Source organism: Echiichthys vipera, assembly GCF_963691815.1.
Source record: "Echiichthys vipera genome assembly, chromosome: 19".
Lineage (NCBI taxonomy): Eukaryota > Metazoa > Chordata > Actinopteri > Perciformes > Trachinidae > Echiichthys > Echiichthys vipera.
Window position 1 is genome coordinate 10,651,828 of NC_139844.1, and position 16,842 is coordinate 10,668,669.

The 16,842-nt window shown below is 42.6% G+C and overlaps 1 protein-coding gene across 4 annotated transcripts in view; it reads left to right on the forward strand.

Annotated features, from left to right (window-relative positions):
* The window catches only part of sesn1 (sestrin 1), a 52,010-nt gene extending 36,834 nt beyond the window's left edge, over positions 1-15,176 (forward strand). Inside the window, exons 1-9 of one of the 4 annotated variants that reach the window (XM_083934122.1) lie at positions 10,769-11,005; positions 11,772-11,846; positions 11,944-12,144; positions 12,236-12,418; positions 12,706-12,942; positions 13,096-13,350; positions 13,439-13,629; positions 13,737-13,881; positions 13,974-15,176. In XM_083934122.1, the coding sequence (XP_083790248.1) occupies positions 10,904-11,005; positions 11,772-11,846; positions 11,944-12,144; positions 12,236-12,418; positions 12,706-12,942; positions 13,096-13,350; positions 13,439-13,629; positions 13,737-13,881; positions 13,974-14,060 (1,476 nt within the window). In that variant the 5' untranslated portion in view covers positions 10,769-10,903 and the 3' untranslated portion in view covers positions 14,061-15,176. Of the gene's footprint in view, positions 1-10,768; positions 11,006-11,771; positions 11,847-11,943; positions 12,145-12,235; positions 12,419-12,705; positions 12,943-13,095; positions 13,351-13,438; positions 13,630-13,736; positions 13,882-13,973 lie in introns of those variants that run through there. The other 3 variants (XM_083934123.1, XM_083934120.1, XM_083934121.1) reach the window with 3 other exon arrangements.
* The last annotated feature ends 1,666 nt before the right edge of the window (positions 15,177-16,842 follow it).

The following is a 16,842-nucleotide window of genomic DNA, read 5'->3' on the forward strand; positions in this document are numbered from 1 at the left end:
CAACAGTAGGCCTACACCGCACTGTGGCTGCCACTAATCCCATAATGGGCTGACGCTGCACTGAAGCCGCACAAATACTGTTCCCCTTGGTGAAAACTGTGACACAGAGTTTGTTTCTGTTAATGCTCCCCTGTGTATGTGCAATCTGCAATACAGTGTGTGCATTAGTTGTGTGTGTGTGTGCCTCCTCAGGTGAGTGGGCACGGATAGGTAATCTAGTGTACAGAGTCATCGATTTTCCTGCTGCACAGGAAGTGGCTGGTTATTGATTCTCAGGGACAATGATGTCACTCCAGACGGTGTGGGGTGTTTGCTTATCCATGATAAAGGTACGAGGCGCTTTCTCTCCCACACTGGTCAAATAATCCTCTCCCTCTGCCCTCTTACCTTTTATCACTCTTCTCTCATCACTCTTTCCACCCTCCATCTTTTCATTCATGTGAATGCCCTCTGTAACCCTCACATCCATTATGTGTGACATAATCCCTGATGAGGGATTGTCACTTATGACCCGTATAAATGTCTTATTAGCTAGTAAGTATAAATGTATGCATTTAGATTTAGATAGTGGGCCCTTTGTTTGATACAGTAGACCATTAATTTGGTCAAAAAGTATGAAATTTGAAAAGTTCTGCAGCTGCTGATCTAAATTATATAAGCAGCGTTAAGAGCTTTGTATTTTAAAAGACCTTGTCTTTGATTACAAAAACAATGGATCGCTTTACTTTTCTTCACTCTTGGGTGCTGACTTTACTTTGTCATGATGTGCTTGTCCTTTTTCTTCCTCCTTTAAAAAAATAATGTGAGTACTCAACACTTTCCGACTTCACTGACTCAGTCGAGCTACAATGCCAATTAAGCTGAGTTCACTAAACAGCATTCTATCACTGACTATCAACTTACTCATAGATTAATCAGTCTTTATCAAACATGACACCAATGGGAACACTGCCAGGAGGAACAATGGCGTCTATCTATTTGAGTTATGTAAGACCACTTATTGCACATCAGCTCCCAGAAATTAACAGGTTATCTGTTTGCTCGTTTTTTAACAATAATAGAAAACAAAATACTTGATATAAACATATAAAGTAAGAACTGATCTGATTGCAAAACAATATTTTACTTGCTGCATGAACTGATTGACTTATGTTACCGTTCACCACAGTACGCTGGACAGAAGCCATCTTATCTCATAATTATATCTGACACTTCAAAGTTAGTGAGGTATTTGAATCGGAGTCCACAAGGGGAACGATACAGAAGAGTTTCGGCTGTTGGTTTGTTCTTTTCTTGGTCCCACAGGCCTGTAATTGATTAACCACAGAGCAAATATGTCCAAACACTACCTGTGGCATGAGGACCACACACACACACACACACACACACACACACACACACACACACACACACAAACACACGCACACACACACACACACACACACACACACACGAACACACACACACACACACACACACACACACACACACACACACACACACACACACACACACACACACACACACACACACACACACACACACACACACACACACACACAGGGTTGTGAGGTCCATGGGGAGTTTTGTAGAAGTGACACTGTAGATTCTTAAAGTGAGGGTTCAGAAAAGTTTAAGATGGATTCATTGTTAAAATAAATTAAAAAACACAGATATTATTGGAATATTTGTCTTTAAAGAGTCTGAGTTTTTGTATTAATATTTAATTAGAAATACATTTACATGCAGTGTTTAATTTCATCAAGCAAACACTGCATGTAATCATAAAAAAATGCAAAAACACGTATTTGTAAACGTAGACTGTATATTGTGCTCATGAAATCATGAAAACATGTTCTCTCTAAAATATCTACATCAAGTGATGGTTTGCAAAAGCTGCTATACTTAGATTTAATTGTTATAAAGCATCTTTATAACTTTATAGGTATTGTAATTTCAGTTTACTTAAGTTTACTGTGAGACATGTGAATGACTCAGCATGCACTGTTTGCGTAACCGGTAGGATGTATGGACATATTTTTAGGCCTCAGTAATCATTTTCTGCATTTTTCCAGTGTTGTTTTGGACAGTACAAACTCATGATCTCATGTCATGTGCTGGTGTTTGAGGAACTCACTGGGCATAGTCCCAAGAGGACATGAATGTACATGACGACTGTGACTTTGTGTATGTTGGTACTTGTCCCTCTTGTGTTTGCACACATTGTCTGCCGACTTCACTGAGTATATTTTAAGCACGTCATATTGGACCTGTGTGAAGTTGAACTTGTGGTGCAAGAGTCCACAGCTGTAATCTGTACACTTCAGTTTATTAGAAGGTAAAATATTGTTATTCAGACTCCTCTTATTTACCCTTGGCTGGCCTGGTTGATTGAGAGTTCACCCAGGAAAGTAAAAAATTAAACAGGTGGAGCTTGGAGGGGAAACCTTCGAAAAAAAAAAAAATGATGGACCCAGGGAAGGGGGGTAACATTTCGAGGAAAAAGTTGCAGATTTATAAGATTCAAAGTTGGAAAATAGTGTTTTGTTTTACATTCCCTGTTAAACTACATCGCTTTAGGATCAACACAGACACTGCTGCATGCCGTGTAGGCTACTATGTCTGCAGCAAACTCTGAAAAATATTATACAACAATAATAATGTAATAAAATAATACTGTGTTTTGAAGTTAAGAAAGAATGAAGGACGCCAAAGGTTTGAAATATTACCCCCCTCCCCGGGTCTTAATTTGGCCCTCATACGCTGTCGTAGAAATCAGCCCATGTTGCCTCAGGGTTTGTAAGACAGTGTATTTTTTGTTAGCATGGTAAACAAGAAGAACAAGTGTGTATCTGATCTAATTTAAGAAGTGACCGACAGCATATGGATATCTAGCTTACCTCCAAAGCAAAGAAGCATTTCATACTACATTGGTTTATAAGGTTACAGGTTGGTTAAAAATACAACATCTCTTCATGAAAGCACATTTAGTGTGCAGCTTTAATGCTTTATCACATTGTTAGGTAGTATTAGCAGGCTTGTCCTTCCCTAATTGGATTTGAGGTTGTTTACACTCCAGCAACTCCAGCCAAAGTTGTTATCGAGATGGTGGTAGTTTACCAAACACACTGGTTCGTCCTCAACATAAAAGTTAAAAATCTGAACGCTAAAACTCACTCAACCCACAGCATTTGCATTGCTTGTCCAAGTATGTAAACTCAGCATACAGACAGGGTTATGTAGGAATACAGTAATCAATACATAATACATTTCCCTTATCCCACTTTGTACTAGTGTTTACTGACTCTATTCTGCAACACAAGAACAATGCTGCTCCTTTAGATCATGGATCATTTAACTGGTAAGGATGTAGATTTTGTTTTCCAGTGACCTGCAGCTTTAGCTTCAGTCTGTGTTGTAGCCATCAAGTGCATATTTATGATCGGATGAATCTTTGTTTACACTTTTAAATGAAAAACTGATTTAAACCTTTTATCTTATGTTGAGTATGGGGGAGATTTAAGTCGCTATGAGGAAATAGTATTAAGTTATATTTAACTTTAATATTACCATTTTGCACCAGTCATTGATTTGATTTCCAGCTTCTCTTTCTGCCGTTCTTCTTCTGTCTCCACTGTTCAGTGTTACACAAACCGTCCACGTCTTAAAATAATCTAAACTGATTGAAAATGTCAAGTTAGTGACGGTGGGTGAAGAGGACAGCGACCAAGGGGATCGAGTTTCCACCTAATCAAACAGACATTTCATAAACGATTAAACATTAATGGGGCAGTTGCCATGACGTTGCACTTAAATGAGGTTCTGCCGGCTATTTTGTTCTGCCATTCAGTACCGGGGCTCATTGCCTATTAATGAAGTAACAGGAGACGGCCAGAATGGTTCTGAGGGCAGCGATTAGGCCATATCGCTTCCCCGCCCCCCCAAAGTCCAGAAGTATCACATCCACTCTCAACTTTGCAATCAAAATGCGTCCTGGTGAAGGTTACAGATTGAGAGAGTCCATGGTGGAAGTGGAACAGGCGTTAACAGGAGTGCGATGGTTTCTAATCTTTGCTGAAGATCGTTGCTCGCAGGACTGTTGAAGCTTCTTATTCTATTTTATAACAGTTCATCGACTTACTTGTTTCAACCAAGCCTCCACCACAGCGACTTCCTGGTTGATCCAATCAGGAAGTGCCAAAAACTGCAGTTCTCTGAGTGTCCACTAGGGGCAGGTTTCAGTATAGAATAATTTCTCATTGACCCCCATGTTAAACAGGCTGTTTTCACAGCATAATTATAACCTATTTAAGCCCTGGTACAACAAAACAAGCACAACATTGATGGATTTATACTGTATATAATAACTATAATAATTATTACAGTTTTTATTAAAGATAGTGCGACTTGTTGCTGCTCATGGGGAAATTGTTGAGTCTCTGTAAATCATGAATAAGTCGTAGTGTGGTCATTAACTGGCTGCTCTATATGTAAAGTGTCTTGATATAACTTCTGTTATGACTTGGCACTGTAAATAATATTGAATTGAATTAATCGCTTTTATTGCAAAGAATTTCTAGGAAATTAAATGCGTTTATCAACCGTGTTTAAAGCCGCTCCTTTGACCACTTTATCCCAGTCCTGGATCAGCCCGCTGCTGTTGAACGCCATCAACTCAAGGCGAGCGTGTTAAAGACATACTTTCAAGCGTGTGGCCTTGTTGTAATGGAGATGCAAATCCTTGCTGTGCTGGGTTGAAGCGCTGAGTCAAACTGAGTGAAGCCAAGCCAACACGTGTGTATGGAAAAGGGGCTTTTGAGTAGAAGCTGGAGCTTTAAGCTGCTGTTGTGAACTTGTTGTTTATTGGTATTTAGGGGAGTGAATTACCTCTGTTCTGTATTCTCACAAAGACAGGTGAAGGGTTGGTTCTTTTGTGCTGGGTTTACATTGCCCATTAGAATTACAGGGTGATGATCAACAACTTTTTGGCCAGTTTCCCAGTGAGATGAGTCATTTTTGCACAGTCAGCAGAACCGAGGTCTTGTCAGAGAGAGAAAAATAAACAGCTGTGCATGCCAGGAGGCACACAGCAGCGTCCGACCAGAGGGGCTGTTTTCTTTGGGGCTGTTCGAGTCTTAATGCTGGTGTAAAGTCAGCTTTGTTAGTCCCATGTTTTTGGATAATAGTAGAGATAAGCTTTCACTAGATTTCACCGTGCATGTCTTCAGTATCTGAAACAGTTTTGCTATGATACTTTGCAAGACTCCGAGTTATTTCTTTTGAACTTTTGGCAGCACCTCTGGACTCGCACCGCAGTGTTATCTCCTGTGTTTCCCATCAGTAAACTTTATGAAGAGGGGGAGTCAAAGGACAGCTGGGCTTGTTATCAGAGAAAAAGAGAGAATATAGTAGAGAAAAGAGGACAGGCGAGTTTTTCATTGATTTGTGGTGGCTGTGTCATATCAATCTAAAGATAGCAGGGGGAGGGTTTGGTATTTTTTGTTTTTCTATGGGATCTTTTCTCTCGGAGCCTGTTGTATTGTGACAGCTGCCCTCTCCCTGTTAGAATAACATCCCCGGGAACTCACTCTTCCTCACGTGCACACAGGGGTTGCAGGCCAACGCCTTTTCTCCTGTATTGTAACCCACTGTACATATAGATTATTCAGGGAATTGTGTACATACATGTTTACGCAGTATTAAGCCACAAAAGAGGAGTTATCTTTGGTCCCTCGATGTGTAGGGTTTTTTTTCTTCTCTTTTCCTTGTGCTCCCTGAGGTCTCCACAGTTCCTCTGCGTTTCATAGAATCCAGGGAGCGCTGCTTCCTCCCAGTGTTGGTGTGCGCTTGTCCAGGACCTGCTGGTCTGGGGGGCACGCCTCTCCTCTCAGGAAAGCCGGCGCTTGGCGAGACCGCTCCACTCTGATAGCCTGCCAGAAAACACACAGATCAGAAGAAGAGGCGACTGGGGAAAAAAAAGTTGAAGAAAAGGAACCAAGAGTCGCTCAAAGAGGGCCAAAAGGCAACTCTGGTCCAGTTAGTTCCCACGTTGGTTCAAGCATTGACATCAAATGAAAATAAGGTTCAAGAAACAATACATGAAACCCTCAATTATCATTCTGAAGCTTATGATCAACATGTTTTGACAACAGCCCCTGGTTACTGCTGTGTAAGACGATAGAAAAGTCTGCTGCAAGGGTTAACCCTCCAGTTTGCTGAGTTAAATGCTCTGTGATAGGTGAACCTGGCTCCACACAGAGCCGTGTTTGAAGAGTGGGGTGGGGGATACCCTCTCACTCTGCAGTTTTCACTCTGTGCACAAGTTTAAAACTACACCTACAACTGTAGATCTATAGTGTTTAATGATTTACTGTAAAATACAGTTACTGAAGCTTTCAGAGTTCATCTGTTTACATGGAGAAAGAAAATTCTCGGGTTGTTTTTCCGCAGATGAGAGTTGCTGTTGTGAACCTCTGGGTTAATTTGAACCATGTGGTTTTGTGTTTGCTGTAAAGTTAGAGGACAGTTATTTTGCCACTTTTTGTCAGAGAAAAAAGTTTTATAACTGGGCAAATACATCAGGAAACTGAATTACTTTCTATGAAACAAACCAGCTTAGTTTGTTCAGTGAACTTCATACCTTGGCAAAACTTTCCCCCCCTGTTTTTCTTTTCTTTTTTCAGAGAAACAAGAGAGCAGAGAGAGAGGGCAGAGAAGATTGGTTCCTCTAACTGTTGATCTGCCCCGTGATTGGTGGAAGCCTGTTGCTAGGCTTATGTCAGTGTTTGAGAGTTTTCTGCTTCCTCTTCTCTGTGCACTGATAGGTTAGGTTTGAACTGGTCTGGTGGACTTCTGCCACTTGTTGAACATCCCCACAGTTTTTGCGGTTCCCTCGCATCTCGCTGCATGAGAAAACACAGCAGCCGCAGCGCTGAGACACATATGTGCAGAGCTCACGTCTGGCATGGCTTCCTCTCCATGTTTTTTTTAATCTTATTAACTTTTATCATCCTCTTTATTGGTTTAAGTCTGTTTTTAATTCTGCTCCTCACTCATAAAGGAAAAACAACTGCTTGTGTGAGAAAGTAGCTGCCATACTTTCTAACTTATGAAAGGTTTAGTGAACTAATAATAATCAACAGGAGACAGTTGGATCTTAATGAAATGCTACTTTTCTTTAAAACTACGAATTGTTTGGTCCAGTTTTAGTATCCTTTTTCTAAAGTAATCTTCATAACTTGGCAGTGATGTTATAGATGTCTGTTTACTGGTGTATTTCACTAAACCTTAAATTCCTCACTGGAAGCATCACTTATTGAACTTTCTATACCTAGTATGGTTTCACTCCTTTCTGTGGTGTGTATTTCACGCTTTGTTGACTGATACTTACTATGCTATATATAACGTATACGTATTCTGTGGACGTAAATACTGCTGGCTGTACAACGTTTGGAGCTCATTCGCTCGCGAAGCACATAGACAGTGGTCAGAACGCCAAAATGTCTACTTCTTAAACCGCTCCTGCAATACACAGCCATCTTTTCACCTAGATAGAACCAGAAATACTGTTTCTAAACTTTCATATCTTGCTTCCTCCACCATGAAATGTGCTTAAGCTGAGGCTCTCGTGTGTCAAGTATGCATTAAGTGTCTACGGCTACTGTGCCAGGCATCAAAACGTTTCCTGAACACCATGCCTCTGTGGCCACAAGAAGCAATTATGGTATAATGGTGAATGATCAAATGTAGTGATAGAGTAGCAAAATCAAAGAGGAGTCACAAAGTCCGATACTGGGCGTTATTATTTCCAATGGCATCCTCCAGTGCTGAAAAATGGAGTCAACGCGGAAGTGCTAAAAACTGGAAAAAATCGATCCATCCATGTTAAACTGCAACTTCACAGCAGAAATAAACACGTTTACAGCCAGGTGCAAAAAATAGTTTTGGTCTCTATAGCTAATTTCCCCGTTCATGACAACTGTACGAGAGGTGATTTTGTTTTTTTTGATATAACTCACCTGTTTAAAGTATGTCACGGCTTTGAAATCCCAATGTTGTCCTAACGTCTGTACACACACACACACACACACACACACACACACACACACACACACACACACACACACACACAGTTACATATCCAGGGTGTCACGATGGCTTAGTAGCCAATCTTGTAGCCAAAAGGTCACTGGTTTATCCTCCACAACAGCTAATGAGTCTCTCAGCCCCCTTGTGCATGATCACAACAAGCTTATTTGGAGTGGTTCAGATCATTTCCTCACGTCACAGCCATTAGCCAACTAAAAACACTGTTAGGGACATCAAATAACTGAGACACCTAAAGATGTAGGTCTCCAGACTCCTGCGAAGACACCTGTCTTATGAACCAGTCAGGCATAATGTACTGAAGTCTGCAGTCTAATTCTTTTTTTATGTTTTCTTACATCATCAACACCAGAGACATGAAGTCCAAGTTTGCAAACAAGTTCAACACACTTATCTAAAGATACAGGGATTGGAACTGGATGTATACTTGGACAAAAAACATCTTAACTCAAGGGTCAGTTAGGAGGTTTTTTCTGGAGTTTTCCAAATTCTTCCATTAAAGAAACATCCATAAAATAGTACATGGATGGTAAGTGTTTTGATGAAGTTGTTTATTACGCAAACTTTTATTAATTCCATGAAACTTGTTTACAAGTTTGCTTTTGCAATATTTCACTCTGAGAACCAACCACGAACATGAAACTTTTTATCACTTGGACCAAAGACAGTGACCTGGAGGACGTGTAGTCACAGCCTTGATGTAGGAAGGAGCAGATATTCCTGGGTCACTGCACACACAGAGATACTCCTGATGTGAGTACAGTAAAGCCTACAGAGTAGTCAGTGCATGCCCAATGACAATGGTGTTTGGCCCTGTCCGCGAGGCCGGACCCCCCGAGCCTAAGCGCTTTTATGTGAAAAGGTTTGGTGTGTCGTAAGCCCTAACGCTGACCAGCCTCTTCTGCAGCTTTGCTGAGCCATGGGGCTCCCAGCAGCCCTGGGAGTGCTGACTCCAGCCCTGGGAACATGTTTACTGCTGCCCCGCACCCCACCCTGTGCCATCAGGAGAGGGACCGGGGGGCGGTTGGCTCGATTCACACAATGAACCTGCTGAATACTGTGCTATCTAACTGTCAGGGCTGCGGACTTGCAGTCGGTTGCCAAACTGGCCGGGCAGGCTCTTGATCGTAGTGCACAGGGACATACTTGCCTTTTCTTTGCTTCCACTCACCATGTCCTCATCGTTACCAAATGTTACTTGTTTGTCAGTTTTTTTACTGGGTTTTTATTGGGTAACACAGTTCACCCAAACACTTACGCACACAGGAGTTGTTGCAGTAAGGATGAAGTGAAGCATCTCACAAAAAGTTCAACTTCACAAACCCATTATGTAGTTTTTTTCCCCATAAAATGTGTCTGTGAAATCTCTGAAAAGCATTTTTTGTGTCATGTTGAAATCTCACACAGAAACATGACGCACAGATGTGCATGTATGTGTGTGCACACTGGTCAGTATGTGGATGCTTTTGTAATATGGTTGCTGACAATCCACAGGGGGAAACGACACTTGACTCACATGTGCTTTCGCATGAAATTACAACCGTTTATCTCTTGTTTACCAGGAATCTCAAAAACAAGTACACCACTTCTGGTACAAATCATGTCCATAACAGACCTGTCTGTATGAAATAAGGTGGCTATTGCAGTGTAATATAAAATTTGCGGTACACAGTGTTGTTTTCAGTCCATCTCATCCGATATCATTCTAAGTAATTATTGACTTTTTAACCACCGCGGTGTGATAAACCAGTTAAACACTGTTCCAATGAACGTGTTATTGCCAAGCTGGGATAAACAAAGCCATAAGAACTGCCTTCCCTGTTTCTGCTTCCTTCTGGCGTTTAAAGGACTCCTTCAGCTGAGGCTGATAGGTGGATCACATTATCTGTGGTCTGATAGGCTGTGGTGCAAAACCACTAACTGAAGTGGCTGTTGTTGTTGCGGCAGGTCCTGCAGCTATCCATCTCGCTGTGTGGCGTGCGTGCTGATGCTGATCTTTACACAGCAGACCTCTACCTTCTTCTGTTGCTCATAAAGGACAGATGGGAGCTCAGTTCATCCCCCCACCTCCGAGTGCAGCAAGAAGCCAACAGGGGGACTTTGCTGCTTCATGCTAGAACTGGATTTGTGTTGTTGTTGTTTTCATTAAATGCACTTAACACAGATGAACACACAGATACCACAAACATGCCTTTTTCCAGTGACATTTGGCAGCGTTACAGAAAACAGTTTTGAGTAATCCTGCAGAGTTAGTTTCTCCACACCACGAGAATTGATTAAAGAATTGATTGGAGTGATCGGGTGGAAAGTCAATCATACAGTTACCTTGAATTGATTGCTGCCATTATTTTGCATACAGAGTCAAATGCATTACATACAGTAAATTCGGTCATGATCAATGGCAGCAGCAGGGAACAAAAGAAGAGAGAAGTGATGATGTTCTTAGAGGGGGGGATTGTTCTCTCTCTGCTCACGTTTAGGACCCCCCTCCCTCCCCTCTCGTTCCTCACGCTTAGCTCCGCCCACACGTGCCCCCTCCCGCCGCCATTGGCTGCTGTGAGGCTGTTTTCGCAACCCGATTGGCCGCCGAGCACGTCAATCACACGAGCCTCGACTTATTTACCGAATGTATGAGCTAGAGAGGACGGTATTCTGCTGGAGGGCTGCAACAGCTGACTGCCGAGCACTTTACCCAGTGCCTCAAGGAACAAAGAGAGGAGGAAACAGCCATCCAGAAAATACGCGTTTTAATTTTTTTTATTCCCTTCAAATAATCAAAGTGCAGCGAGGACACGCGATGAGGCACGCAGTCGCACCGGCAGAAAACGTGGAAAATAATTATTTTGCAGTGACAGACCTGTTAAAGATATGTACCCATTGTGAACGGCATAGCAAAAAGGTAAGAAAGAAAGAAAGAAAAGGGGCTTCAGGAGCAAATAACACTCTTTGTAAACGCACGGCTATTAAAGCTTCCCTCTGGTGTTGGGATATAGATGAGCATGTCACATTATTGGTGTTTTTAAGCGACGTTTTCCCTTTGAACAAACAAGCTGCAGTGCAGTCTTTTGTGCATACTTGTTTACGAGTAACAAGAGTTTCTGGTCATCGGTCAGGAAATCGTCTCTGCGTCTGTTTTCTGTGTTTTAAATTCCCACAGACACAGACGTGTAACTGAGAGGTGTCAAGTCATGTTTTTAACCCAGTGTCATTTCTGAATAATATGCTTTTATTTGGTCATTCATTCATCCTCTTCATGTCCGCTGCGGGACGGTGTCCGCTAGTGGACATGTCTCGACAAGCAGCGGAAAGTTACAGGACACAATAAGAGGCAATGCAAATGTCCTATTGTGTTTTACATTTTGCATGAAGGCAAAGTGTGCGTTTGAATTCCTCCATTAATAATTCAACTCTAGAGTTTAATCTTTTTTTTTTTTTGCATTCGTATATTGACTTGCAGATGAGAAAACCTTGAATCGCAATTTTTTTTTTATTCAGTAAATAATCGGTGATAAACAAAGCCTGAGATTTCCCTCACTGGTGAACAATACAGTGACAACAGAAAATGAGAAGTGATGATCGCAGACAAACAAAGTACAAGGAGCGTTTCCTCCGTTTCTCCTGTGGTATTTAAAGTGCATCTGTTCTCTCATTTCTTTGACCCACAGGACTTGGGAGTAAGGATCCCAAGACCCTTAGGAAACGGACCAAGCAGATTTATCCCCGAGAAAGAGGTAAAAAACGTATGTAATCTGTAATCTCACCGGAGACTTTTAACTCACTTGCAAATGTGAAATGTATATCAAGAACTTATTTATTTTTGTTTTTTTTTCCTGTTAGATTCTTCAAATCAGTAAAGTGGACGCCAGGACACAGTCGATATTTGAGGATGCGTTTGCAGCCCTCGGTCGCCTTGATAACATTTCTCTGGTGATGGGCTTCCATCCGCAGTACCTAGGGAGTTTTCTCCGGACGCAGCACTACCTGCTGCAGATGGATGGACCCCTGTCTTTGCACTACCGACACTACATCGGCATCATGGTACAGTTGCGTTTATCTTCTGATGTCAAGTCCACGCCTCAAAAAGCTGTGAAATATCTCATGGTTAATTTCTTCTCCTCTGATCCTGCAGGCGGCAGCTAGACACCAGTGTTCCTACTTGGTCAACCTCCACGTGAACGACTTCCTCCAGGTTGGGGGTGATCCCAAGTGGCTGAATGGCCTGGATGACGCCCCGCAGAAGCTGCAGCAGCTCGGGGAGCTCAACAAAATTCTGGCCCACCGACCTTGGCTTCTCACCAAGGAACACATCGAGGTGAGAAGGACGGGCATGGTGTCGGGGGCTGGACATGAGAAGTCTTGCGTAACGGGCTGAGATCATGGGTGGAGGCTAGAGTATAGCTGCAGCTGTAGGACTTTGGAAGGATTTGGGAGTTGTAGCTGTAGAGGTATAGTGATGGAGGGGTGGAAAATCTAGAGACAATAAATTGGAAGGGAAGGGTTAAAACACATTTTCCAACTTCTTAAAAGGTCAGTGATATTGAAGTCATTATTTGGCCCCAGCTACCAAGACTCATTTTATTTTTTTCTTATTTTTTCCAGCGCCTTCTGAAGGCAGAGGAGCACAGCTGGTCCCTTGCAGAGCTAATCCATGCCGTGGTCCTCCTCACACACTACCACTCCCTAGCCTCGTTCACTTTCGGTTGCGGCATCACGCCCGAGATCCATTGTGACGGCGGTCACACTTTCAGACCCCCCTCCCTCAGCCAGTACTGCGTCTGTGACATTGCCAATGGCAACGGGCATGCTAATCACCATGATGATCCGCTTGGCAACCAGGTGAGTGTGTGCAGTAGAGCTAGAGCTTGTGATGGTTTTCTTTCAAGGTGTAATCCCAGCACTTATTATTGTTTGTGTGTTTAGATGCAGCTGAGTGAGGATGCTTCCTGTAGGACTCTTTTCTAACTGTAGGCGTGCTCTTTGTTTCCATAGGAGATGTGTGGCGAGGTGGAGGTGCTGATGGAGCGCATGAAGCAGCTGCAGGAGTGCCGCGACGACGAGGAAGCTAGCCAGGAAGAGATGGCAACTCGCTTTGAGAGGGAGAAAACGGAGAGCATGCTGGTGGTCACAGCGGAGGACGAAGAGTGTGTCCCCTCCAGAGATATCTCCCGACACTTTGAGGACCCCAGCTACGGTTACAAGGACTTCTCCAGGAGGGGGGAACATGTGCCCACATTCAGAGTGCAGGTAGAGATCAGATACAGACCAGATTTAAAAGTACACTAACGGATGATCCATATGACTGTCATTGACTTCTCTTTTCTCTTTTCTCCAGGACTACAGCTGGGAGGATCACGGTTTCTCCCTGGTTAACAGACTGTACCCTGATGTTGGTCAGATGCTGGACGAGAAGTTCCAGATGGCCTACAATCTGACCTACAACACCATGGCAACACACAAGGATGTGGACACGAGTATGCTACGCAGGGCAATCTGGAACTACATCCACTGCATGTTTGGCATCAGGTCAGTCGCTGGACTCTTTGTCTTGTTCTTTGATGTTACCTTTATTTTGTAGAATGTGCCGCCATGCTCGGCACTGTTGCCTCACACAGTTTCTCTGTGTTCTTCAGGTATGATGACTATGATTACGGGGAGATAAACCAGCTTCTGGACCGTAGCTTTAAGATCTATATCAAGACAATGGTGTGTAGCCCTGAGAAGACCACCAAACGAATGTATGAGAGTTTCTGGAGGCAGTTTCAGCACTCCGAGAAGGTAAGATCCTGATATGGCCTGGTGTGTTAAAGCTATTTTAATTTGTTGATTAATGTACAGTGTTTAATACGTTTCTTTTTTTTCTCCTGCAGGTCCACGTTAATCTGCTTCTTATGGAAGCGCGAATGCAGGCAGAACTGTTATACGCTCTGAGAGCGATCACCCGCTACATGACATGAAGTGCTTTTGGCGTTTTTATTGTTGTCTTTTTACTGTTATTGTCGTTACTCATTATGGGGCACCTTGAGAAAAAAAAAAAAGAAAATCAAACGGGAGGGGGATTCAACAAAAAAATGTGGAAGAGATGTGAGAAGCCCTGGGTTGTGACGGTGCTCTTTGGATGGATTTTGAGAAGAGGATCAGAACAAATGAAAGCAAGAGAGAGGAAAAAAAAAAAGAACTGTTGAAGAAAGTCATCTCAAACTACAAGTGGATACACAAACTTAGTTCATGTTGCCTGCAGTGCCAAAACTGACCAAGAGAGGGCAGCCTAGCGTGAACTCCTGCTCCGGGCCTGAGCACCGACACCGGAGGCACCCAGGACAACGTTTCAGTATTCAAGCATGCAACACCTTTTTGTTGCCAATCTGTTCTGTCACCTGGTAGAGTGAGGACCCACAGAAAATCCCCAGAAAGCTGTGCAGCCAGAAACAGTCTGCACTTTGATTCTGTTGTCACTGTTAAATGTGTTGAGTATCTTTTTATTTCATTTTGTATTAAGGGAAGTGGATGTTGTTGTCGATGTGGTTGCTGTTAGTGGTAACTGGAGATGGAAGCATTAACTTTAGGCATTTTTTTTTTTACGTGTGCCTGAACTATCCAGCACAGTGTGCATACGTGCTGATGCTGCTGCTCCCATGTTGTATTCAGCGGGGTCATATTGATCCCCAAATCACCCCATCCCCATTATATCCCCTAAGCCCCTATCCATTAGAAATCCACTGCATTACCCCCCTCCCTCTAGCTTGTCCTCTACCCTCATCCCAAATCTCAAACGTCAATGTAAGCTAATCCACAGAGTGTGTGTGAAAACCAGAGAGTTGTGGAGAAAGAAACTCAAAGAACACTGTCTGAGCCCATTTTGAGTATGCCTGTACACGTGTGGATGAGTTGTGTTCATGATGATGACTGAGGTGTGTTCGTGTGTGAGAAATGATAGAGGAAAAAAAGTTTGTCTTTGGATTTCATGTGTCAAAAAAAAATAGTGCGGCACTTTGAAGGGAAGACTGTAGCTCTGTTATTGTTAGATAAGTGTTTATCATTTGTTTTTGATGATGTCTATTATTTTTCTGGTAATGGGAGGGGAGGGGAGGGAGGGGAGGGAGGGGGGAGAAAAAAAGCTAATCAAAAAGAAAGTTAGAAACCAGGTTTTCCAGGAGGGATTTGCTTCCGGTTGCCCCAACCACACCATATCTGTCTTCCGCTTATCCCAGCTGCCTGGTCACCCTAACACTTTCGAAGCTTTGGATTGTGAATTTACCAGTAAATGAATACCTCTTCTGTTTTCTCTATAAAACATATTAAAAGTGCTCTTTGGTGAGCAGAGACTCTTTCTGGGTCGCCGTGTTCCCATTGCTCGGGGACCCTGCGGGGCCCACACGGGGCCGTCTGCGGTCGATTAGCTGTCGAATGCAAAGGGTTGTAGCTGTGCTTATTTCCCTGCGGGGGAAGTCTAACCAGTGCAAAGCAGCTTTTTAAAAAAAAAATTGAACAGAGGTGTGACACCTCTACTGTTTTGTTTTTTGTTTACTAAAACCAGTAAAGTACTGCATTCTTCTGAGGGTGGATCGAGAAAATCAGACCGATGAATGAGTGATGATGAGAAGGGTGAAGATGATAAAGGAATGGTACATTTGGAAGTGTTTTGAGAGGAAGTGGAGATTTTTTTTTTTCAAACTTCTGACTGATGTCAGGTTACTGACACTTTTTATATGAAAATATATGAAAATTCTAAAAAAAAATAAAACTATGATATTAAATTGTTGTGTATTATTCGTAGTTTTCTCCTAAACAATTTGATTTCTCTGCTTCATCAATGAGATTGTAATAGATGTGGAGACGCCGACACAATTCAGGAAACAAAACAGCACAATCGATCAGCTTCCACTGTTCAGGTGCACAAGTATAGGAAACTAAATGACCCACGGTAAGATGACTCATGAAAAGACATGTGATTCTATCACCTTTGGTTCTAAAGTACACTCGGCTGTTTGATCAGAAAGCTGACTTCATCAACAGCTGTGAGTCATCAGTTCGGTCCAGGGTTTGACATGAATTGTATTTTACTGTACAAGCTTGAGCAACTGTTTGACTCAATGGGCTCCACTAATGGTCCCAGTTCCTGTGGTGTGGTTTGCTCCTGTTAGCGGTAATTCATTGTAGGAGACCGTACTTATCTTTGCTGTTTGCCCCTACATCACACCTCGCAGGGAAAAATCCTTTACTTCCCTGATGAGGCTGTCTGAAGTTCAGGGTGTTTTCCATCAAGGCCACAGAGGCCTGTCGGTCAAAACACAATCCCCTTGGCGTTATCCCCAATGACCAAACTGCCTTCACATTTCGGTGGCTTTCCCAGACGATATATATGGAATAGGAAAGATTTATTAAGCAACCGTCATTTCAGCCAGCCAACTGTCTTTCATATCAACCTGAGAAAATCTTTGTAGAGAACAATGTTTGTTATTAGCTTTGGCTAACGAAGCGTTTTTTTAAAACATCAGCTTGTCTTGTGGTTGTTTTAAGGTCGCTTTTGTGTGAAAACTGGGCGAAGTGACAAAGGGGGGGGTTTTACATTAAGTGCCGTTTCTGATTTGTTTTGTTGTAATAACGATGTGATTATGAAACGCTGTACTTTAGGCTACTTATTGAACTTGTAAGCACTGCCTGGCCCCATATATGTGTAATAATAAAGGCTTTGAGAAGCAAACATGTTTTTTCAATTTCTTCTGCTTTATTATGTAC